The following is a 25,000-nucleotide window of genomic DNA, read 5'->3' as shown; positions in this document are numbered from 1 at the left end:
AACCTGGGACATGATTAATTACCATGGACAGCAGTGTAACGATGTTTAATGTATAAATATGGAATCCCACCCTACCCCGGCCACTTAGCCACTTCAGTGAATCTGTGATATGTTTTACAAGAAATAAAGCATATGGGTTAAGAAGTGATGGGTTACCTGGCTGACATAGCTCAGTGGACTGAGCTCGGGCTGCAAACCAAAGTGTCGCAGGTTCGATTCCCAGTCAGGGCACATGCCTGGGTTGCAGGCCATGGCCCCCAGCAACTGCACATTGATGTTTCTCTCTCTCTTTCTCCCTCCTTTCCCTCTCTAAAAATAAATAAATAAAATATTTTAAAAAAAAAGAAGTGATGGGTTAAAGACAATTTTGATATTTTAAAAAGTAGTCAGAACTCTTTTTAAAAAAAGATCTTTAAAGAGTATGTGTCACCCTGGCTGGTGTGGCTCAGTGGACTGAGCGCTGGCCAGTGAACAGAATGGTCACCTGTTCAATTCCCAGTCAGAGCACACGCCTGGGTTGTTGGCCAAGTCCTGAGCTGGGGGCTCATGAGAAGCAGCTGATTGATGTTTCTCTCACACATTAATGTTTCTCTGCCTTTCTTTCTCCCTTCTCCTTTCTAAAAAATAAACATCTTTTAAAAATTGTGTCATATATTCATATATATCTTAAGTACACATGCATATCACACCCTGTTATTAAACTAAAATGATAGGTATGCACTACAGTTATGAATGGGAAAATTATTTGGACTAATTGCTCTGTGGGTGAGATTTATTTTTGTTGCTTCATTCTTCTTCCCAGGAATCCCCTTTCACCTGTCAGTATATCTCACCAGGTGCAACTTTCATGGTGCTTTCTGTGGTCCCTATACCATTAACCCTTTAGAGAACAAAATCTCTAGCCTGCCAGCAGTAGGTGTTAAAGCTTTGGTTGTATTCCTTCACAGTTTTTCTCCCCACATTCACACAAACAGACTACTATGCACTTTTGTTTCATCCTGACACTGAAATCACTACGAGTGTACCAAATGCCAGTGCATGCATGCCTGCTGTTCAGGCTGGGTAAGGCATTTCATAACTCACTGTGTCAGGGCCCAGAGGCTCAGGTAATCTGTTATTTAAATTACCAAGCTGAATAAAAGGCATTTCTAGAAAATTCAGAAAGTAATACAAGTAAAATAATTTATATGCAGTATATCTTCCGTCTTGAGACGTTTTAAAAGATCAGTGTTCCCCCAGTGAGGCCATATAATATGTAAAAGACCAACTACTAAGCTATAGCAACTAACTCTCCAGCCAGCAAGAGAACAGAGTTCTCCCGCCAGGGCAGCTGGGCTTCAGGATGAAAACAGAAACCAAAAACACCCAGGGCTTTCTCCAGCCCTCCTCTCGGCCTCTCTTTCTGCAGACATCATTCTCTTCTTCTCAGATCTTTAGAGTACAGTGTGGCTGCCTCACTGCTCATGGGTTCACCTGTTAGTTTCAACCCCTCTAAGCAGCTTTTCTCATCCAATTCTAAAAATCTATGAAGAGAATCAGATTGGCCCAGCTCAGGTCAGCTGTCCCTTCTGGGTCCACTCAAATGATGACAAAGGTAGAGTCAGACAGTCACGGCTTCTGGAAGCCCACACCATGAACTGGGGACAGTTCTGAGAATCCAGAACCATGAGCTGGGGGACACACCAAATGAATAGCATCAGAGCATACAGAATAAGACCACTGCCAGAGAGCATCTGGGGCGGCAGGTCCTGAATGGGGACAGAAGAGGTGGAGAGCTCAACTCTGAACCCTAAGGAAGTTTTCAGTGTGTCCTGCTTATGACATATTTCTGAGGACAGTATCTATAGTTTTCATCAACAGCCACGGGGTCTAAAAGCTTCCCCCTTTAACCCTGCACACACACACAATTAAGTAGCTTATTTCTTAATAATAAGCACATGCCATCCTATCAACACAAACCAAACAATCTACTTCATTTGGGTGTTAGTGTGGTTCGGGAGGGACTTGCAACTTCAAAACCATGGTTTCCAGTGAAACACTGAGAAGCGCGGTGTCTGCACGCGCAGAGCCTGAGCAGCCCGGAGCCCCACCTTCCGTGCGCTGCGCTTTGCGAGGCTGCAATTGAAGCAAGATTAATTTTTTTTAAAAAACTGCCAAACTCAGAAAGAACGTTTTTTTAGGATTTATTTTTACAGATTCGGAACAATATTTTATTGCACATAGACTGGTTTGATTAATTTAAAAATTTTCTTCTTGATTTTGTTACATACAAAATTATATAAAGAGAAAAATGTGAAAAGGACTTGAGAAGAACATGAAGGTTTACAGGAAGAACTAATATCACACACAATTCCTTAGACTACTTTCTTTTACCTTGAACTGTGTTACAGCCTTACATTTCCTCAATGGTTTTCGATTTCATAAAAATGACAATTTTTCTATTAATTTAAGTTGTATACATTACTTTTCTATTTTTAAAAAGTTTTAAAAAAGATTTTCTTTATTTATTTTTAGAGAGAAGGGAAGGGAAGGAGAAAGAGAGGGAGACAAACACCAATGTGTGGGAGAATCACCCACTGGCTGCCTCTCACACGCCCCAACCAGGGACCAAGCCCACCACCAGGGCATGTGCCCTGACAGGGAGTCCAACTGGCCGCCCTTCCCTTAGTGGCACAACCACCGACCGACTGGGCCACACTGGTTGGGGCTCTCCTTTATTTTTTAATTACAGAAGTAATACATGCTGATTGTAAAAAATTATTGCAATTTGTAAGTAAAACACACAGGTATAATCTATCACTCCAATCATACTCTCCTTTCTAAAGGTAGAGACTTTAACACCTCAGTATGTTTTTTCCCCCTAGAAAGTTACATACATTTCTGTGATATGCTATGCAAACAATTTTTTTTCAAAGGTCATCCATTACATTTTCATGCCTTAGCCTAATTTTCATTTGCTCAAAAACTCAATGTTACTCGCTTTTACTTGTGTCTCATTTACTTTTCTGTAAGTAGATACAAATTCTCAATAAGGGAGTCAATCCCCCAACTTCTGTGTCGCTCCTCAAACATATCTGCCTGCTCAAGGCACCGACTGCTGCACACCGCGCCTGGAGCAGAAGATGGGGCGACAAGGCACAGCTTTATGAGGAACGCAATCAGGGGGGCTTCTTGAAACATATCAAATCCCTTTTAAATGGAGACTTTTCTCTTCTTTTAATGAAAATAGGAAAACACTGAGGCAAATGTTCTGAATTATCATTTGTAACAGTTTAGAGCCAAAATAAATATACCATCTCTGCAGAAGAATTCAAATGGCTTCAACATAAGCATGCCATTTAACTAAAAAGGCAAATTATAGAGATCTGTCCCTTTTTTAAAATCTTTACCCGAGGAAATTTTTTTCCTTCCTTTTTCAGAGACAGAGGAAGGGGGAAGAGGAGTGGGAGGTGAGAGGGAGTGCGAAGGGGAGAGAAAGAGAAAGAAAGAGAGAGAGAGAGAGATCACTGTGAGAGAGAAACATCTACTGGCTGCCTTCCTGTACACACCCCAGCTAGGGACTGCACCCACAAGCTGGGTATGTGCCCTGATGGGAATTGAACCTGCCACCTTTCAGTCCATGGCACAGCACTCCAACCAACTGAGCCACATTGGCTGGGGCAAGATCTGTCCCTTTTCTAAGATAAAATAGTCTTCAATAAAATGGTTTCTGACCTTTAAGTTTTATACCTCTAGATAGTAATAGTTTGATAACAGCTCAAAGCAGTTAACTGTTGACTTTGTTTTAAGTGTTACAGCATATATCCATAACTTACCAAACAATCTTTTAATTTCAGCATCTGAAACATAAAATGGTGGGCCTAGGTAAAAGAGAAACATGGTTAGATCTAATTCTAAAGAGAAACAAATTCTCAGGGCCCACTTCTCAGCTTACTTCCAGTGACCTGGGCGTACTCATTCTCCATATAACTTGATTAGCCAAATGGGCGGGGATGTGACCAGCTCTGCTGCTGCTTCCTTCCTACCACGTCAGACCAAAGACTGCCTCAGTGAGGCAAAGCGATGGCAGGTGCCCATCTCCAGCAGAGACGAGATGGCTGAGCAGCCATGGGGTCTGACAACACTGAAATCAGAATGGAGCTGATTAACAGATTCCCTTGGGGGTTCCTTCATCTTCTGGGGTACTGATTTTCTACTGCTCATGCACACACCCACATTCTATACATGCTCCCACTTTACCGAGGGCCATTAACTTTAAAGGAAACTGAACTTCTGACCCTTTCTAGAGCTCTCTCCTCTGGGCTCCACCCCCAGACAGGGCCTGCCGTGTTCCCACCCACAGGCCCGCTGTTCAGGAATGAAGCTGAAATCAGATTAGCAGAGCTGATGTCTGTCTCCATCAATTTCTGTTTCCATCTGATTGTCCCACTGGGAACACCAGGTCTTATCTTTTAGTGAATTTTTAAGATGATTTATTAAAACAAAAAAATACTAAGATATGTAAATGTTTATAAAACACAGTACTTTTTTAAAAACTCAATTAAAAATCAAAAAGGGACTTTTTACAAATTAAAAGTCTACATACTCGGTTTTCAAATCTTCCTGAAAATGAAAGTTCAGCCATGACAAAGGTTATGGTTTAATGTTCAAACACATCGAAATGGGTCCAGAAGAAAATATTACTTTTACAAAGTCAAAACATAGTTATAAAATCATAAAATCAATAAATTATAAAATTTCAGAAACTAAAAATCAGCAATAGTTGGACTTCACTGCACACCTCCGACCTCCCCAGGCCACTCTGCCCCGTCCTCCTGCGAGGGTGTGTGCGGGCCGTGGGCATCGCACAGCCACCACAACGCCACCGACGACACGGACACGCGCTGTCTACAGCAGAGCAGCCAGGTCTCTCCCTCCTAACCGAATCCCCCCTCTCTCTTCTGTTTTGAGCTGTGCACGAACAAAATGGGATTGGAATATGAGAAAAATATGCATTGAGTGGGGAGACAGAAAAATGTTTATCATTTCCATTAGCCAACACTAGACTTATCTTCATGTATGTGTATAAGCAGTATACTTCCTATGGGAAAGTTAGGAGAAAATTAATGCTATTCACGTCATATAATTAAATCAGAAAATGAGGCAACTAGGAAAACAAAAAGACTTTACCTGCATGTTTAGTTGGATCATAAGAAAAAACGCTCAAGAGGTACTGAAACCCTTTTCTCATTAGGGACAGCATTATATCTGCATAACTAAAAAAAATACACAACAAAGTATGTATTAGATTTCTCTACAAAGGCAATGTCTGCGAGGTGAAAGGCAGCATTTACTTTCATCTACACTACTGAGTGTATTTCTCCTAACAACCCTGTGAAGCCGATTCTTATTCTGAAAGTCAGCAGTGGGTTCAACAAATTATGTCACCTGCCTCGACTGGGAAATAATAAAGATGGGAGTCAAAATGAGCCACTCAGACCAGAAGACTTCACAGTAAGATGGGCAGAGGCTCCTTCCTCCTGTGTGCTCAGAGGCCTTCTGCTTTGAACACGTTCTTCCCAAAGGGCTGCCGCATGTACCCGTGCTCTGGGGCAGTGACACCTCTTCCCAGGCTGGTATCAAAATGACTCGGACACTGGCTTAAAGGAAAGATACTTGAACTCCATTCTCACAGACTGATTCAGCAGGTTTACTGTGGGGCATGGGATGCTGCCATGTAACAAATGTCGTGGGTGAGTAGGACCTCACCGGGGGGCATTTGTAAGGGGTTCAAAATACAATACTTCCCCTCTATTAAGCTGGAGAGAGACAAGACTAACAGGTAAAAATTCAAGGTAGTATGAAATTTAAGTTCTGCAAATTTGGCATAGACTGAGTATTGCTGGAAGAGTTCTTTGTAGTGGGTGGCTTGGGGAACAGGTGATGCCACTTCCCAGCCATGTCTGATTGAACGTTCAGAGTGGGGGCCTGGCCTGGATGGGGCCCATCAGTAGACTGACCAGGAGCCAGAGCTGGACCCAGTCCAGAACAATGAGTTAGACCAGCCAGATTACTCCACTGGGAAACTGAGTTAAGAGACCGCATGAGCCACTAGTTAGCTGTGGTCATTGCACTGAAATCTGGAGCTGTTGGCTCTGTGGTGGGCGGAGCAGAGGAGGCTGAGGGTGGTGAGCAAGTCAGATATGTGGGAGCAGAATGGAGCAGGCAGAGGAAGCTGAGTGGTCAGGCTGGGCGGACAGAGGACACCCACCCAGGGAGGTAGAGAGGACACGAGAGACTGACAGAGGTGGGCAAGCTGCCCAGCTCTGAGAAAGGAGCTTTGGCCCTTGGCACACCAGGGGCATGGTCTGCCCTTATAGTGAAATTTGTGACTTCTAGTTTGCTCCCCACTGCCTTGTGGATTTTAACCATGCAAACCAAAGGCCCTAGGAGGGACTAACCTCACAACAGGTGATCATCCTCAGGAAGTAGGAGACACCTACAATGTCAGACATTTAGCAGAACTGAGTTTAGTATGCAAACACGGTGTTTTATGGATACAAAGGGGTCTCAGGTAAATCTCTGAGTGGATAAAGAACACTGACATCACATAGGAGCTGCCAATCAGATCCTGGAAAGGTGATGTGCATGGTCGGGACTAAAACAGAGTTGGCAATATAAAAATGATAAAAACAAATACCATGTATGATGTGTCCCGTTATTTCCCCAATTCTGGCATAGGATATATTTAGAGCATCGTAGGAACTTAATATGTATTTGTTGAATAACTGAACAAAAGTAATAGGGGAACTAAAGTGTCATTAAACGAGCAAGTATAAGAGAGAAAAGCAAAAGGCTGGGGGGGGGTCCCTTTGGGAGTGACACCTTAGGCATGGGAGGAAGGTGAGGATCCCACAAAGGAGATAAAGAAGGAGTGGGGAGCGAAAGAGAAGGGACGGTGAGCACGAGTTCTCACTGAAGAAATATACATGTGAAGAAGACGTAGCATGGCCTAACTTTAAAAGATTAGATTTGGCAATAAATCTTACTTAGGAAACCATTTTTAAAAATAAAAATTTAATTTCTCTAATGTGAATCTAACATTTTTGGCCATGTGTTAAGAGTCTGTCTCCGTACAACTAAATAATTCAATATTTATGTGCCAAATCCAAGTAAGTATATGAACAATATTTGAATTGGAAAGTCCATGTCCGTATGGTCACGCCTTACTCAGTATGTTTCCTCTTATATTATAATTTTATTACCAAATAAGGCTAGATACAATAAGCATGGTCACCAAAAGCATCATTACAAAAGCTCTAATTTAATAGTGGCTAATTTTTATACAGTGATTTAGAGTTGACAAGGCCCTTCCTACACATATCATTTCTTTTAATTCCCATTACAACCGTGTAAGGTAGTATAATGTGGGGATCATGACTGTGGACTTTGAGGCCAAACTCCCTGGTCTGAATCTTTCTGTCATGTATTAGCTGTCTAACTTTGAACAAGTACCTTCTCGTCTTTGACCTTGGTTTCCTCATCTGCACAATGGGATAATGAGAGCATATATCTCACAGGGTTTTGTGGATGAAATGTGTTGATCCACATAAAGTATTTCAAACAGTGCCCGGCATGTGGCAAATAGCTAACAAGTGTCACCTGGTAATATTAGTGGACGTGGTGACGGAGGTATTAGAAAAAATATTATGATTTTCAGAGTAAATGAGACTTAGAGAAGGTGAGTACTTTAATCAAGCCAACACAGTTTGGAAGTGATGGTGTCACAAGCCTTGTACCCAGGGTCCTATGGCCAAATGCTATATTTTAGAAAATACGGTATTGGATTTAGGCCCTCTAATTTGAAATATAAAAAGTTACTTCAAACCAGTAAAATTCTAACTAATTTTCTAGAATCCAGAACAAGCACAATACATTAAATTAAGAGGGAAAGAAAGAGAGAGAGAGAAAGGAGGGGAGAAAGAGAGAGAGAGAGAGAGAAAGAGAGAAAGAAAGAGTGAGCCAATATAAAGAAACCAAATTACTAACCGTTTACGATCGCCTGGGTTAATAGCAACTAAAGATCCTCTATCCCAAATCCTGTCAAATTTGCCAATATTTGCTCTATCAGAAAGAAAAAGAAAAAATACATTTTACATAAGAAAAAAAAAATTTTTAAAGATTTTATTTATTTATTTTTAAAGAGAGAGCAAGGGAGGGAGAAAGAGAAGGTGAGAAACATTGGTTGGTTGCCTCTCATATGTGCCCCGACTGGGGACCAAGCCCACAACCCAGGCATGTGCCCTGATGGGGAATCAAACTGACAACCTTTTGCTTGTGGTTTGACAGCCAACCAACCAAGCTATAGCAGTCAGGGAAGAACAATCAAATTTTTAACAAGACACACAGTGTTCCCCATGATGCATGCTGGTACTTCACCAGGTGTAATAGACCCAGGTGTGAAGGTGACATTGGTCTTGCTCTTGCTTCCTTTTCCTTACCTGTCTAGGGTCATAATAATGCTTTCCATAGTTTGGGAGTTATCAAGGACAAAGATATTGGGAGGTAGAAGATGTTCAATTACTGCTGGCCTCATGAACTTTTTGTCAGACATGTAACCTGCAGTAAAAATAACTGCAGAACACACCCACATCAATGCTTTGTGGATGCTACTACAAGTTGATGGGAGGGAGGAAAGACACTTCCCCACCCCCAGCACTGCTAGCAAACACTCAAGTTTTGTAAGTGCACAGGTAGTATTCAGTCCTACCTGGGAAGATCAAAAAGGTTGCAGCAGTAGAGTGAGATGTTCCCTGAAGAACTCTGTAAGGAAAAATTTCAAGAAAAAAATTTCTACTTAATTAGGAGATACTTGAGTAGTCAAGGAAAAAAAGAGGGGCAAAGCAAGGGTGATGAAGAAAGAATGTATAATTAAATATAAAGAGTATAATTTTACTGCAAATAACTTTTTTACTGAAAAATATTTAAATGGCACTGCAGTTGTTTAAACCTGTTCTTTTTTATCAATTCAAAGAACAAAATAATAGAGGTTAATCTCATTACCTTACTATAATGTTTAACTTATTTAACTTATTAAGTCCTTATTTAGACTCTGCTAAAGATAAATACACAGGTCAATCAATACCAGGCAGGCTGACAGAGAAAGGTCCCATGTGTTAGAAGTTATTCATGAAAAGTGCAGTTGGGTTGACATCCCTTCTCTCTTCATTCATTCATCTAATGAGCATTTATTTTCTGAGCACATGGACAGGATTACCCTGGTTCTAGATAGTGGATGTGAATTTGACATGGTCTCTGACCACAGTGGGGACAGCCTGGTAGAGCAGAGAGGCGTGTGGGTACAAAGAAATATTACACTGCAGAATGGCCTGTGCTGTTTTGGTTGTATGCCTGAGAACTATGGGAACAGAGGACAGAACAGGGAACTGCCTGGGGAAAGGCTGAAGAAGAGGCGGCCTTTGAAAGGGTGTTGATGCATCTGCTAACATTACAGGGGTTGGGCTGGAGGAGCAGTCCAGGGGGAGTACCATGACATGGACTCCACCATGTCCGGGGATATGAGAAGTCTGAGAGGTGGGGTGGGGTAGGGTGGGGGTGGGGTGAAAGGCAAGTTAGCAGAGGCACATCAGGACGTGAAACTGTTAGATTTTATTCTAAAATGAGACACCAACAAAGGTTTACAAATAGAAGAGGGGAGGTCTTTGAAAACCCGTTTGGAAGTACTCTGGGAACAGCCCAGAGAGGGCTAGGCCTGGAGGCAGGGAGAACAGATAGTGAATTTTAACTTTGGTTACAGACTGGAATCATGGGGGAACTTTAAATAATACTGATGCCAGCCCCACCCACTAGAGACTCTGATTTAATTAGTCTGAGGTAAGACCTCAGACTGGGAACTTTACCAGATCCACAGGTGAGGAACTTCCGGGCAAGATGGCAGCATAGGTAAGTATGGTACTCACCTCCTCCTATACCACATCAAAATTACAACTAAACTACAGAATAACCATCATTCAGAATGCCTGAAATCTAGCTGAATAGAAGTCCTAAAACTAGAGACTTAACGATGAAGCCACACTGAAATTGGTGGGAGGGGCAGAGATGAGGAATGGGCTGTTTCCATACCCATGTGTGATGGATAAAAATTAGGAGGGATATTTTGGTTGCAGAGGTCTCACCTGAGAAGTGGGGGGGGGGGGGGGTCCCAGCTTCACACCAGGTCCCCCAGCCCAGGATTCCAGAGCCAGGAAGTGAAGTCCCCATAACATCTAGTTGCGAGAACCAGGGGGGATTCAGGCTGAGAGAGACCGAAGCTTTCTGGAGTCCCAGGCAGTTCCTCTTTAAAGGGCCCACACATGGACTTACTCTGACTCAATCCTTCTGAGCTCCAGTGCTGGAGCAGCACTTGAAAGGTAACAGAGATATGCACAAAGAAACTGAATTGTCTGGCATCAGGGTGAGAGCTGGGGATGGGCAGCTTTCTCCCAGACAGAAGTGCTGGCAGAGGCCATTATTCCTTTTCTGAGCCCTCCCCCACAGAGCTGGCAGGAAGGCACCATATCTGAGTCTCCATCAACCTGGCTCACACTGTTTGCCCTGCCCTGGTGGTTCCCTGAGACGCTTCCCCACTCAATTTTCAGGCCCACCTAAGCTATTTCCACTAGCTTTTCCATCTGAATGGACTTTTTTCACTAATGCTTCAAATTTTCCTAAAATGTCAAAAACAAGTAGCATCTGATCTCAGCATGTCCCTCTCTCACCATGTGGCCCCAGGCCTGACACTACCAGCAGCCAGCCTTGGTTCAGAGCTTGGCCTTGTCTGTGTACCTTCAAGTCCAGCACAAGTGGCAGCCATCAGCAGACTGCTCTGTAGCTCATGCCTGGTGACCCTAGACATAACACAGATGGCTGCTGAACTTGGCCTGCACCTCACTGGAAGCCCTAAAGTCAACGTACCCAGGGACAGCTTCAGAGCATGATGAAACACCGTCACAACCACCACCTCCACCTAACCACCTCCACAAACAGCACACTCAAGGGGCAGACACCAGAGCCCTGTGAAAGTAAGTCCTGCTCTGTGGGGTGGGCACCTACACAGCTGATCCTCCAAGTTGATCAGAGGTTGGTGGTCACAGCCAGGCAGTCCTTGCAGCTGATCAACCTGGAGGTAAATCTCTCCCATTGATATGCCAACAGCTATCAAGTCTCAACTACAACAGGAAGGTGTACACAGCTCCATTGGGGGGGGGCACCTCACGTGCCCAGCTTGGGTGCTCAAGAAGGCTGTGCCACTGGACTCTGCAGAACACCTCTTACATTAGGCCATGCTACCAAGCCTGGGAAACATAGCAACTCTACCTAATACATAGAAGAAAACCACAAGGAGGCAGCCAAAATTAGAAAACAAAGAAACATGTCCTAAATGAAACAGTACAAAACTCCAGAAAAAGAACTAAACAAAATGGAGACAAGCAATCTACTAGATGCAGAGTTAAAAACACTGGTTATAAAGATGCTCAAAGAAATTAGCACCTCAACAGCATAAAAAAGGACCAATCAGAAATGAAGGCTATACCAACTGAAATGAAGAATAATTTATAGGGAATCAACAGTAGAATAGATGAAGCACAGAATCAAATCAGTGATTTAGAATATAAGGAAGCAAAAAACACCCTATCTGAATAGCAAAAAGAAAAATGAATCCAAAAAATGAGCATAGTGTAAGGTGCCTTTGGAACAACTTAAAGCATTCCAACATTTGCATCATGGGGGTGCTGGAAAGAGGAGAGAGAGCAAGAAATTGAAAACCTATTTGAAAAAATAATGATGGAAAACTTTCCTAAGCTGGTGAAGGAATAGACACACTAGTACAGGAAGCACATAAAGTCCCATATATGATGAACCCAAAGAGGCCCACACCAAGGCACATCATAATTAAAATGCTGAGGATTAAGACAAAGAGAGAATATTAAAAGCAGCACGAGAAATGCAACTGGCTACCTACAAGGGAGCTTCCATAAGAATGTCAGCTGATTTCTCAACAGAAGCTTTGAAGGCCAGAAGAGATTGGCATGAAATATTCCAACTGATGAAAAGAAAGGACTTACAACTGAGATTAGTCTAGCCAGCAAAGCTATCATTTAGAATTCAAAGATAGATAAAGAGTTTCCCAGATGAGAAATAGCTCTTTAAGAAGAAGGAAAACTTTCCATGCTGTTAGTGCTCTCACAACCATGGTGAACATTCCTAAAACCTGCCGGACTTCCTGTAAAAAGTGTGGAAAGCATCAACCTCACAAAGTAACACAGTACAAGAAGGGAAAGGATTCTCTGTACGCACAGGGGAAGCAGCGTTATGACAGAAAGCAGAGTGGCTACAGTGGGCAGACTAAGCCGATTTTCTGGAAGAAGGCTAAAACTACAAAGAAGCTTGTGCTGAGGCTTGAATGTGTTGAACGCAACTGCAGATCTATGAGAATGCTGGCTAACAAGAGATGCAAACATTTTGAACTGGGAGGAGATAAGAAGAGAAAGGGCCAAGTGATCCAGTTCTAAGCTTGACAATAAAATCATGAGGATATGTTAAAAAAGAAAAAGAAAATATGTGAACAATAAAATGGCAATAAATACATATCTATCTCCAACTGAATCTAAAAAACAAAGTACATGAACAAGCAGAACAGAAACAGGCTCATAGATACAGAGAACATTTTGATGGTTGCCAAAGAAGAGGAGGGTTGGGGGGATGGATGAAAATGGTGAAAGGATTAAGAAGTAAAAATTGGTTAAAAAGTACTGAATAGTCATGGGAATATAAAGTATAACACAGGGAACACAGTCAATAATATTCTAACAATTATTTATGGTTTCAGATGGCAAGACTTAGGATGATCACTTAGTAAGTTATGTAATGTCTAATCACTGGGGTTTATACCTGAAACTAATATAACAATGTACATCAAATGTAATTGAAAAATAAAAATTATTTAAAAATGAAAAAAAAAGGGTCCACAGGTGATTTCAAATGTCCCACTAGAGCTGAGAACCATTGCTCCAAGGAGTCTGGAGGCTGGACTAGCTTCTTTGGGCTGAGTAATCTTTTGGGATTCTTAGGTGACTGTGAATAGGGTAGGAGAAAGCTGTAAAATAAAGTACTATTAAGCCTTGTAATGACTTGAGCAATTAATTTCAATACTTAGAAAAGACAGTACTTTGCAAAAAACTGAATATACAAACACACAATGGCCAGACCATGTAAGACAAGAGAACTTGGACCCACTGCCTCTGCAGCAATCAGCCAGGAAAGCCAAACCACAGCCTGTGTGGTCAGTGCATGCCAGCTCCCTAATTTCATTCCTCCTATTCAAGACCCACCAGAGAAAGTCAAATGTAAACCCCAAACCCATCACAAAGCATGCTCTCCTCTAGTTCACCCCATTCTGTTTTTCCCAGGCCAACAGCCTCCAATCAGGGCATAACTGAAGCCTTTGTGTTCTTCACTATAAAGCTTTCCAACTCTCAAACCCGTCTTTGAGCCCCTGCCAAATACAAGTGGCTGACCCCCTCTGAATAAACAGACTCTGCTTATTCACGTTTGGCTGGTCTTTACCATTCCTACACTATTACCCCAAGCTGGTGAGGTGGTTCCACTGGATCATTCTGGTCATAGGGTGACAACTCCCAAGTCTACTGTTTCCTGCCCAAGTGCTGCCCCATGCGTCGGGGACATAAAACCATTTGCCAGCCACACCTTTGCTATTCTGTAGGTCTCTTAAATTCATCTCTAGAACAAAACTGATTCTCTCTGCTTGTTTTCAACTTCTTTATTCTCTGCCATTCAACCTAAGCTAGAAAGGTAAACTCCTCATCACCTTGATCTCTCAGTTTAATCACTAAATTCTCCCAGTCTGGCATTCTAAGCATTACTTTAACCTACCTCTGCTCCTCTAAGCACCTATATCACTTCAAGATCTCTTTCCTAGACCACTGCTCACAGCCTCCCACTTGGTCTCTTTGCCAGGAGGTTCCTTCCCTTCGAATTTACAGCCTTGGAGGCCACAAGGGTCTTTGGCTCAAAAGAAAATCTGGCGGTGTCATGTCCCCACTTTGAAACCTTGCGGCACGGGCTGAAGTACCACCTTCCCAGGGCATCTGAAACCGTGAACCTGAACGCCTGCCTGGCCCAGCCCTACCAGTCACCACGCTTCAGGAAGCTCCCCCAGCTGGGTTAGGTAATTTTCCTCTCTGTTCCCTTAATACCCTGTGCCATTATACTTAGCTCCGTGTGTGACAAACAGCTTCCTCTGCATTCTCTTTTCTCTCATAAGCTAAAGGATTTAGGGCAGGAACTGTGTTACTTCTTCAATGTTTCATGCAGGGTGTGGCACAAGACAGGTTTTCAGAAATGCTGATTTATAAATTTTAAAAAATTACACACACCCAAACCAAAAACACGAGTCCAGGCAGGCTTTGACCTCAGGTTTTATATACAAGGTCTGGCACAAGTACCACCTGCTTCAGTGTGGTTGGAAGAGTAAAAATTGGGTGTAACAATTTATAGTTTTAATTTGAGCATTTCACCTAAAATGTCATACAGTGTGCCTGAGTGTGATATTGTTATGTTACAGAATTACATGCTTATGGTTCTGTAATAAAGATTTTGTGATAAACAATATGGTGTTATTTGTGCCAGACCCTGTATATTTCTATACCAGCTATCCATCTATCTTTTTAAGCCCTAGTTCTTTACACCATTTAATGTCTAGGTGAATTTTATATACACTTGTATAGTAGCCTCATCCATGCTAAGAAAAACTTTTGGTGGGGGCATGGAAGTAATTATTTACCAAAACAAAACAAACCTTGAATACTTTGGCTCCAGGAATTGCCACAATTGGCTCTTCTGTGTAAGAAAGGTTCTGCTCCGTAAAAAATTCCCGGATCCCAAGTTCACTGATTTCCACTCCAACTACGCTGTGACCTCGATCTGCAAACCTGCATAAACCATATATTTACACTTAAATTTTTATTTCAAATACAGCACTAAATAAAAGGATATGCCCCAATAAGCATATATCTTCCTTAACTTTAAAGGATTTATACGAATTCAGGTTCTTTGGTTTCATAGAATACGTAGATCCACAGAAAGTGAATCTCTATATTCTCAAACCTTACGTTATATGGAATTCTGAAAAGTTGATTTATATGACCTTAGGAAAAAACTTTAAATTTTGGAAAATTATGCCTTAAAATGTTCATTTATTACAAATGGATTTGATTAGGAGAGTTTTTAATTTAAAAGCATCCTATGGATTAGAAATGCTTTTCAAGTTCTCTAAATCAGCTCTGTCCATGACAGCCTTCAACAATGATAGAAGTGCCCACACCTATGCTGTCCAAACCAGCAGCCGCTAACCACACTGGCTGTGGAGTATTTGAGATGTGGCTAATGTGATTTAGTTTAAATTTGAATAGCCACATGCGGATAGTAGCTATGGTACTGGAGCATACAGCTCTAGAACACTGGCATCAATTTTTATAAAAATCTTATAATTTTCATTTACTTGTAGTACACACTATCCAGAAATTTATTTAATTACTATATGCAGATAACTAGTACTTTACCGTAAGCTTTATAATCACAGAATTCATACATTTTCTTGGACTCCAGAGAAAACTCTACTAGTGGCACAAAATACCTAGGCAAGTATTGATTTTATGTAAAATTAAATAAACACATACAGTCAGTTCTGCTATAATGCAACATATGCCTACCTAAAAATCACTGCACTATGCAAAAATCATGCAATAAATAAGGCTCCTAAGAAGATAAGGGTTGGGGCACAACATTAAAAACTTAGTTGTAATAGAGTATTATTCAGCTGTAAAAGAACAGAATGTTGCCATTAATGATGACCACGATGTACCTTGAGGGTATTATTCTAATTGAAATAACTCAGAAAAAAAAAGACAAATACCTTATGATCTCATTTATATGTGGAATCTACAAAAAACAACCAAACAAACTCAGAGATACAGAGAACATATTGATGGCTGCCAGAGGCTGGAATTGGGGGGTGGGCAAAATGGGTGAAGGGGGTCAAAAAGTACAAACTTGCAGTTATAACATAAGGCAGCCCTAGGGATGTGATATACAGCATGGGGGTTACAGGTAATAATCTGTAATGCACACAGGGTGGGGCAAAAATTTACAGTTTGTTTGGAAAATGTTATTATTAATAATAATACAAAAATAAACTGTTTCACACACTCACAACCATAAGCCTACTTTTCCCTACCCCATATTTAAAAATTACTGAGTTAAAAATTCTCATCATGAAAAAAAAATGTAACTATGCATTACAATGAATCTTAACAAGATTTATTGTGATCATTTTGCAGTACCTACAAACATCGAATCATTATATTGTATACCTGAAACTAACATAATATATGTCAGTTATACCTTAATTAATTAAGAGTTCCAGTGGGCTATTATTAAGATTACAAAAATAAAGATTTTTATCAACCATCTTTTCTGAACTTTATAAACTCACTACAGACTCTGGTCCATCTGTGCACATACAACATAACACATCCCAGCAAAAACAAAGCTCCACTGGAACATTTGCCAACTAACAGAAAGACAATTTTCCCTTTCCCCACACATTTTCAAAGTTTTGAGTTCCCAGTGTTCACTTCTCGGTGGAACCAGTCCCTTGTGGCTAGGGATAATGAAATTCTACCCCGTTTTTACTGAACAAGAAATTTTTTTCAAGTTTTAGTTTTATTTCAAAAAAGGTAACAGTGACTTTGTTTTCTCCAGGCACCCCTCCCCCCCAACCATTTGTTAAAGTACAGAGGTCTATATCTTAATATCCCATCCTGACCCCTCCCCTGCGCAGTATTGTACACTCCCTGCTGGAATGTCTCGGCTGGGGAGCGGCAGAGTCCAGGTGCCAGGCTAGCTCCCTCTGACTTCAGGAACTGTTACAACCTTTGGACCCTCAACTCTTTACCCCAATGGTGAGTTTTAAAATCTGGAGAGTGGATTTTCTTTGGGTGTTTTATTTTTATTTATTTATTTTATCTAAAAAATACTTTATTTTTAGAGAGTGGAAAGGAGGAAGAAAGAGACAGAGCAAAACACTGATGTGAGAGAGAAAAGAAACACCAATGTGAGACAGAAACATCAACTGGTTGCCTCTTGCACACGCCCTGACTGGGGATGGAACCCTAAAACCCAGGCATGTGCCCTAACCAGGAATCGAACCGATGGCCTTTTACTCTGTGGGATGATGCCCAACCAACTGAGCCATACCAGTCAGGCTTCTTTGGGTGTTTTGAAAAAATGTTCTGTAAGGATATACAGTAGAACTATAAGCTCACCAAAGTCCACTTAAATACTCTAAAAAGTTGACTGACTTCAGCTCCCAAGAGGCCAATATTTTGTTTGACAAAGATACTTTGCCAGAAAATGATTCCATGATAACAATTTTAAGACACATAGGAAACTGAAGAAGTAACAAATTAAATTAGCATAGATTAATTTCAGGAATTTATTTCCTCTTTTTTCCTCATCTGTAAGGTCAGGAGTATGGCTAAAGGCAGTTTCTGATGAGGTTATTAGCTTTCCAAGCGTTTCTAAATCCTTAGTGCAGACACCCTCCCTTTTGGGGCACCATCACCTCCCTCCCATCCCTATTTTTAAAAAGAAGAAAATGAAACAAAGTGATCAGAGATGTTTTGATTCCAGCAATTTACACTCAAGGCTTTGTGCTGAGTTGCCTGGTTCTAACCCAAGATGGTGGCTCAAATGCAAAGCACACAGCAAAGGAAGGATGCTCCCATCTCATTCTGAAAGCAAGTATTGATGACCAGTTGCCCCCCCCCTTCCCCCCAGAATTATACTTTAATTTAAAAATAACATTTTAAAAAAGCTGTTACACATTTGCTATAACTTATCTCTGTGAATCAGGATTTTCTCAATAATGTACAATTAAATGAAATTTAGAAATATATTGGGTAAAAATTATTTAAGCAAAAAGTTGTCAGTGGCACATTAAAAGGAAAAAGAGAGGAATCTAAAAGAACTGGTGTCAGAGGTCTTACACGTGTTAAATGGTTATATAATATGTAAGTACTACAACATGGCACCAGAAGTTTACCTGTAGAGCTGGGCGTTGGAAGGGCTGCAGCTTTCAAGTCAGTGTGAAATGCTGGACAGAGGATTCTTGGAAATCAAAGCTAAGTCCTAACTCTGGCTGTGGATGGGAGTGACAGCACACAGGGTGAACTGAGGCACCTGGGAGAGGGGCTGGAGGTGTGTGCCTGTGTTTGTTTTATCTATTCATGCTCAGCTTAGTCCCACTAGGCAAAATCATTTGTTTTCCCCTCGTGTTTCTTACAGACTAAGCAAACGTAAAATTCACATCATGCTCAAATTATTCCCTAAGATATCAATAAACTTAGAATGAAATTCACATTTTTAAAACAAGAGGTAGAGCTGAAGCGACTACACCTACTACCCACACAGCGCTACACACTTCCAGTGTGGTCAGAGCATGAACTGTTCATAGTTCTCGAATATGCATATGAATAACTTATCTTTCATATTCCCTAGGAAGTCTGTAAGTTACCATACATGGAATATTTTTTATATTCTTCATACATTTTATAAAGTTACAAAATATAAACAAAAGAGTCTAAACCAGCTGCATGAATTTTTATTTCCATTCAACACATGGAAAAGTGAAATGACCTACTATAAAGTGGTAGGAGCTGGATAATATTGGAATATATTGCCCTTAAAAAAGAACCTAAGCCCTGGCTGGCATAGCTCAGTGGATTGAGCGCAGGCTGGGAACCAAAGTGTCCCAGGTTCGATTTCCAGCCAGGGTACATTCCTGGGTTGCAGGCCAGAACCCCCAGCAACCGCACATTGATGTCTCTCTCTCTCTCTTTCTCTCTCTCTCGCTCTCCCCCCTCCCTCCCTTCCCTCTCTAAAAATAAATAAATAAAATCTTTAAAAAAAAAAAAGAACCTAAAGAAATGTCTTATACATTTCATTTTAATGCTGTTTGGCCTCAGCTCATAGTTTATTCATATCTGACATCTGTATAGATATCAATATACAAATTAGTTAAATAAGTGAAAAATTCTTGAATACAATAACTTATATGTAATTACATATAATTGCATATATATAATAGTTTAGTTCTGGTATTTTTTAATTATAAAATGACTTTCAACCCAAAATATTTAACAATCACATTTAATCGGTTGTCTCATTCTATTTCCTAATCTTGTTTCAAAATCTCTGCTACAGTTAGATTGTTATCACTTATGGCATAATATTGAGACAATCTATTTATAGTTAGTGTTTTTCTTACAGGTAGTTTCTAAAGTAATCCTTTCTTCTATTTCAGTCAGCTGGTTAGGATAAAGTCTAATAACATAGTTTAAATATTCTCAATTTCATGGCCACACTAAAACGTAAGCTATAGCAGCCATTTCACAAATAATCTCAGCTATAAGCACTTTCCATCAACACAAGAAAGTGGACTTCTGGTCAAGATGGAGGCATAGGAAGACAAGCTTCGGCAGAATGTGAGGTCCCACACTCATGTATGGTGGATGAAAATTGGGAGGGATACCTTGGGAGCCAGCGATCCTAGCCCCAGACCTGACTGCAGAGCCCAGGGTTCTAGCACTGGGAAGATAAATCCCTATAACTTCTGGCTGTAAAAATCAGTGGGGGCTGGGGCAGTGGAAGAAACTGACAGATTTTCAGAAAAGTCCAATTAAAGGGACTGCACAGACTTAAAACGTATGCAAAACTAGCCACTCTGGGATTCACCACCAAAGTAACAGCTGTAAGGGCACCAGTCTCATACGAAAAGTGGGTGAAGTGACTAGAAATGGGTTGCGTGCCAGACAAACCTCCAGAAGCCAGGCAGTGGCATTGTTCTCTCTCCAAGCCTTCCCCCAACCCAGAGCCACAAAGCAGTGAAGCGGGTTGCCCCACCATGGCAATTACCTAAGGTTCTGCCCCACACAATATACAGGAGTCTTTTCTAAGACAAGGAGTCAAAGCAGCTCTACCTAATACACAGAAACAAACACAAGGAAGCTGCCAAAATGAGGAGACAAAGAAATATGGCCCAAGTGAAAGAACAGAACAAAACCCCAGAAAAGAAACTAAACAAAATGGAGATAACCAACCTATCAGATACTGAGCTCACAACACTGGTTATCAGGATGCTCAAAGAACTCACTACTGACAGCAAAAACAGAAGGGAAGAAATAAAGGTTATACTAAGTGAACTAAAGAAAAATCCACAGGGAACTAACAGTGGAGAGGATGAAGCCAGGAATCAAATTAACAACTTGGAACACAGGAAGGAAAAAAGCATTCAATCAAAACAGCAGGAAGAAAAAAGAATTCCAAAGAATGAGGATAAGCTTAGGAACCTATGGGGCAACTTTAAAGGTACCAACATCCAAATCATAGGGGTACGAGAAAGAGAAGAGGAAGAGCAAGAAATTGAAAGTTTATTTGAAAAAATAATGAAGGAAAACTTCACCAATCTGGCAAAGGAAATAGACATATAAGTCCAGGAAGCACAGAAAGTGATGAACAGATGAATACAAAGAGGAAAACAACAAAACACATCATAATTAAAATGCCAAGGGTTAAAGACAAAGAGAGAATCTTAAAAGCAGCAAGAGAAAAGGAGACAGTTACCTACAAAGGAGTTCCTGTAAGCCTGTCAGCTGGTTTCCCAAAAGAAATCTTGCAGGCAAGCAAGAAGGGACAGGCAAAAAGTATTCAAAGTGATGAACAGCAAGGACCTACATACAAGATTACTCTATCCAGCAAAGCTGTCATTTAGAATGGAAGGGCAGATAAAGTACTTCCCAGACAAAGTAAAGCTAAGGAATTCATCATTACCAAGCTACTATTACATGAAATGTCAAAAGGAATTATATAAGAAAAATAAGAAGATCAAAACTATGAACATTAAAAGGTCAACAAATTCACAACTATCAACAAATTAAAAACAAACAAACAAAAAATTAAGCAAACAACCAGAACAGGAACAGAATCATACATAGGGAGATCATTTGAAGGGTTATCAGCTGGGAGGGAGAAGGGAGAGAATGGGGGTAAGGTGCGGGGATTAAGAAGCATAATTGGTAGGTACAAAATAGACAGGGGGATATTAATAGTACATGAAATGGAGAACCCAAAGAACTTACATGCATGATGCATGGACATGAACTAAGGGAGGGACTCCTGGAGAGAATAAGGGTACTGGGCAGCGGGGGGCAAAAGGGAAAAAATTGGGACAATTGTAATAGCATAGTCAATAAAATACATTAAAAAAGAAAGGCAAAAAAAGACAAGAAAATGTATCAATGCTTATCTGCTCATACCATTTCATCTCAACTGCTTTTCCACAAAGAGGGAAAAATACTCTCAGTCCACTCTCGCCTTTAAGGAAATTATCCAAATGCTTCTTTAATAGCCTGGAGACAAAAAAAAAAATGTTTTTGTTTTAATTAGCCAATGAACAGAGGAAAGGACAACAATTGCATAATGCTAAGTACTTTTCATGCATTATCTCACTTACTATTCCCAAAAACTTTATAAAGTAGATGACATTAATTATTATAATCTCCACTTGGCATAGGAAGAAACAGAAAAGTTAAGTAACTTGCTCAGTAACATAGCTAGTGAATGATTAATCTGATTCAAATCCAGGTCTTTCCTGATTGGCAATTAAAAATTTTTAAAAATTGTTCCTTGGTTGATATGTTTTAAAAATTCTTCATTAATTTCCCAAATATATAGGTGCATGTATGTGTGTGTATGAGACATGGGGGAGCCTTTGGATGTACTGAGTTTTTCCACACTCATTTTACAGTAAGCTCTCTAAATGTGTACTCAGGGCTCAGGAGGAGCTCTGAAAAGTTGTGGCTGTTCTTGTAATTAATTCCTTTGTAGGGATGTGGCTCTCCTCAGGCCATCCACATAACAGGAATAACCCATACAACAATTCTGGGATGATGGCCCAACTACTCAGAGTGCACGTGCAATAATGATAATAATGATGCACCCTGGGAAGGCAGGGTGGCTGCCTGAAACAGGGAACATCTGACATGATCGCCTTACTTAGCACTGGCCCATGATTTATTATTGCTGCTTCAAAGCCTACTCCTGCTACTAACATGTGGCTCAATATCTTGGCTCATTTGCTAATTTCTTTCATCCTCCCTTCTTTCACCATAGAGATAACACTTTAACATTTCAATGTTGAACAACATTTACTGTTTGAAAACAAATTCAAAACAATACCACTTTTCAGTGTAAAGATACATAAGCATTAATGTCGCTTGCGCACCTGCTCTGTGTACAAACGTGTGGCCAATACATAGATGCTACCGGGGATTTCTCAATTCATGAATCTAAGATGTTTTCAATTGTAAGTCATACAGTTATTTATACTCCATGGAAAGATGGAACATGCCACAGATGCAATATGATTTTATAAATGCTGAAATGAGAAAAAACTAAAAATGTGCATCTTAAAATGTGTCAAATATTATTATTTCCATCTCCAAAGTCAGTTTCTGATAGAGCATTTCTTTGTTATATACCAAATATTTCTTACTGGTGTCCTTGTTCTTGATGAAATGCAATTTTGCGGTCCACCCACTTTTCTTGCCATTCTTCCAGAGTTAGTACTTGGTTTTTCTGTACCTCAGCATCGGGGTACTCTTTAATATTAAGTGAAGTTTTTGTATCATCCATTGTTTCATAAATGCCTTTGCCTAACAGCAGATGTCTCCAATACCTAGGCAGAAAATACTTGCAAAGTTAACATTTGAAGGCACTGCAATTCCATTGAGGAATAAAACAAAAACCATTATCCTCAGCAGTATGGCTGTTAAAAACATATTTCAATATCCCAGAAAAGTCATACAAAAATTACTTTTCAGTGAGTTTGATGGTGGGGGCACCCTCATATTACACATTAGGAAAGATCTTTAAATAAATTGAATTATGTCTTAACATTAGAGTAAAAGGATTTAAGTTAAAATAAAGGAGGAAAAGCAAACAGGAATTTCACACTTTATAACTTCCATAAACTTAGAATTTTTTCTAGCATCTCAGTTACTCTTAATTTTAAAATTTTCTTTCAATGTTTACTTATATTTGTAATCACTGTTACAATGCACACAACTTGAAGACTTCAACAGTTACAAAAATAACAGTTCCCATTTGCATGAGAGAGGCAACCATCTTTAACTTTTTGAACTCAGTCTTCAAATCTAACTCTATCTCAGAATAACAACCTTATTTTTGTATCTTCTTTCATTTCTAGGTAACTTGTAGAGAAAAGAAGCATGTAGCCATCTTTCACCTTCCCAACACACATGCACACAAACACACTCACACTCTCTTCTCATTTTTCCTATCTTTTCAATAGAGACATAGCAGATTTTTGATTAAATATGTGGAGTACATTGTTGTGACTCGGTAAATACCATACACAAGCAACATAGCGTTCTACAATTAATGTTCCTTTGTTGTACAACTTTTTCATTCTGAAGTTAATCACTGTTTTGCTTTTTTATTTATAAATTTTCTATATGGTAGTTTGGATTATACTAGTATGTTATTAGTGCTTCTAATTTAATGATTTATCCATGAGAATTGCAAACAATGCATAAAAAGCAGGTATTTCAGGAAAATTGTCTTTATTGCAAACTTTGGCTTTGATGTGCTTAAGATTTAAGGATTTGTAAATATAAATTCACGTCTCAGCAAACATTTGTTAATAAATTACTTTTGCAAGGCCCTGATGATGTCAGGAGGTGACTCAGTTTTCTTAAGAGGTTAGGGGGAAGTATCTGATGATACTCGGTACAGAAAAGCAAAAGAGAGTTGCTTTTCCCCCATCTTTATATTTAACTGAAATTTTGGGAACGGTGGGTTTAAGACTTCATTAAGCACCTCTCTACTGAAAACAAAGGGGAAGCATAAGTTTATCACAGAGGCAGGGTAACCTGTATTGCACAATTCTATCCGTTTCATGCAAACTTAAAATTAACTTACCACGAATATAACTTAATCACTTCTGGGATGTTCTAACAATTTCTTAACTTGCTTATGACCTTTTCTGGAGAAATAAAAGTTTCATTCTAAAGCAAGATAAAAGCGTAAACTATAAGCACCCGAAAGGCAAGTTTCACTAGCACTGCTACCCATACATGGGTAGCATACATAGTTTGGTCGCTCAAGTCCTCCGCGGGTGGACCCCCACCTTTTCTTTAAAAAAAAATTCTGCTTTATATTTATTTTTTAATTTTGCTAAATTTAAGAATAACTTCCCTGAAGTACACAAATTTTAAGAGTACGGCTCAGTGAACTTTTACACAGACATTCACCTTTGTAACCACCATGGAGCAAGACAATACTTAAAGCACCCCAGTTCTCCCCTCCCCTGGCCCTACACCGCCCCTAGTGCACTAGTCTGTCAAGTACTTCTCTTAACAGTCACTAATACCTATCAATGTTTGGGTTTCACTTAATCGTGGACTCACAGAAAGGTCATTCACTGTCCTACCTGGTTATTCCCAGATGCCACTCTGCTCCCTGAACTCTATTTCAGGGCGCCAATTACTCGGCTGTCCACCCTTGTTAGGCTGCCCGATTCCGGAATCCCATCACAGGATTACACCTAGCAAATCATTCCACTTACCCGCGCGGTCTCTACGCCCGGGGAAACGTACCTCGCTAGTCGCCCGCTGCTTTGCGGCCCTGCTCTAACCAAGGACTGGTTAAGTAGTGGACCGCCTCCCGCCCCCTCCTCCCCTGCCTCCTCCCCTGCCTCCTCCCCTGCCTCCTCCCCTGCCTCCTCCTGCGCTCCGCCCCCGTGGCCCACCCACGCACCGACAGCCAGACCCCGCCCCTCCCCAGGTGCCCCGCCTTAGTC

At 40.5% G+C, this 25,000-nt stretch overlaps 2 protein-coding genes across 5 annotated transcripts; one reads left to right on the top strand and one right to left on the bottom strand.

Annotated features, from left to right (window-relative positions):
- Positions 1–2,857: 2,857 nt before the first annotated feature.
- On the bottom strand, positions 2,858–24,842 carry TPMT (thiopurine S-methyltransferase). 4 transcript variants are annotated; one of them, XM_036026458.1, is made up of 10 exons: positions 24,767–24,809; positions 24,121–24,206; positions 22,673–22,894; positions 21,435–21,527; positions 14,858–14,990; positions 8,750–8,802; positions 8,029–8,103; positions 5,170–5,255; positions 3,816–3,860; positions 2,858–3,110 (listed from the first exon to the last, which is right to left on the bottom strand). In XM_036026458.1, exons 3-10 carry the CDS (start codon positions 22,810–22,812, stop codon positions 2,998–3,000), a joined length of 738 nt encoding a protein of 245 aa, XP_035882351.1. In that variant the 5' UTR covers positions 22,813–22,894; positions 24,121–24,206; positions 24,767–24,809; the 3' UTR covers positions 2,858–2,997. The 4 variants fall into 4 exon arrangements, with proteins under 4 accessions (XP_035882351.1, XP_035882353.1, XP_035882352.1 ...); XM_036026460.1 differs by lacking the exon at positions 24,121–24,206 and having other exon boundaries at positions 22,673–22,855; positions 24,767–24,842; XM_036026459.1 differs by lacking the exon at positions 24,767–24,809 and having other exon boundaries at positions 22,673–22,855; positions 24,121–24,250.
- Positions 12,154–12,693, top strand: LOC114496720 (60S ribosomal protein L36a-like). Its single transcript, XM_028512427.2, has one exon. The coding sequence runs from the start codon at positions 12,171–12,173 to the stop codon at positions 12,549–12,551; it is 381 nt and encodes a 126-aa protein (XP_028368228.2). The 5' UTR covers positions 12,154–12,170; the 3' UTR covers positions 12,552–12,693.
- Positions 24,843–25,000: the final 158 nt, after the last annotated feature.

Source organism: Phyllostomus discolor, chromosome 5, assembly GCF_004126475.2.
Source record: "Phyllostomus discolor isolate MPI-MPIP mPhyDis1 chromosome 5, mPhyDis1.pri.v3, whole genome shotgun sequence".
NCBI classification, from domain to species: domain Eukaryota; kingdom Metazoa; phylum Chordata; class Mammalia; order Chiroptera; family Phyllostomidae; genus Phyllostomus; species Phyllostomus discolor.
This window is presented reverse-complemented; position numbering and strand designations above follow the sequence as displayed.

Excerpts from the sequence above, each read along its gene's own strand:
- LOC114496720 (XM_028512427.2), top strand. The coding sequence starts at position 12,171 with ATGAGAAATAGCTCTTTAAGAAGAAGGAAAACTTTCCATGCTGTTAGT.
- TPMT (XM_036026460.1), bottom strand. The coding sequence starts at position 22,812 with ATGGATGATACAAAAACTTCACTTAATATTAAAGAGTACCCCGATGCT. Across the intron at positions 21,528-22,672 it reads CATCAAGAACAAGGACACCA|GCTATTAAAGAAGCATTTGG; the intron begins GTAAGAAATATT and ends TTTTGTCTCCAG. Across the intron at positions 3,861-5,169 it reads TGATCCAACTAAACATGCAG|GCCCACCATTTTATGTTTCA; the intron begins GTAAAGTCTTTT and ends TCTTTTACCTAG.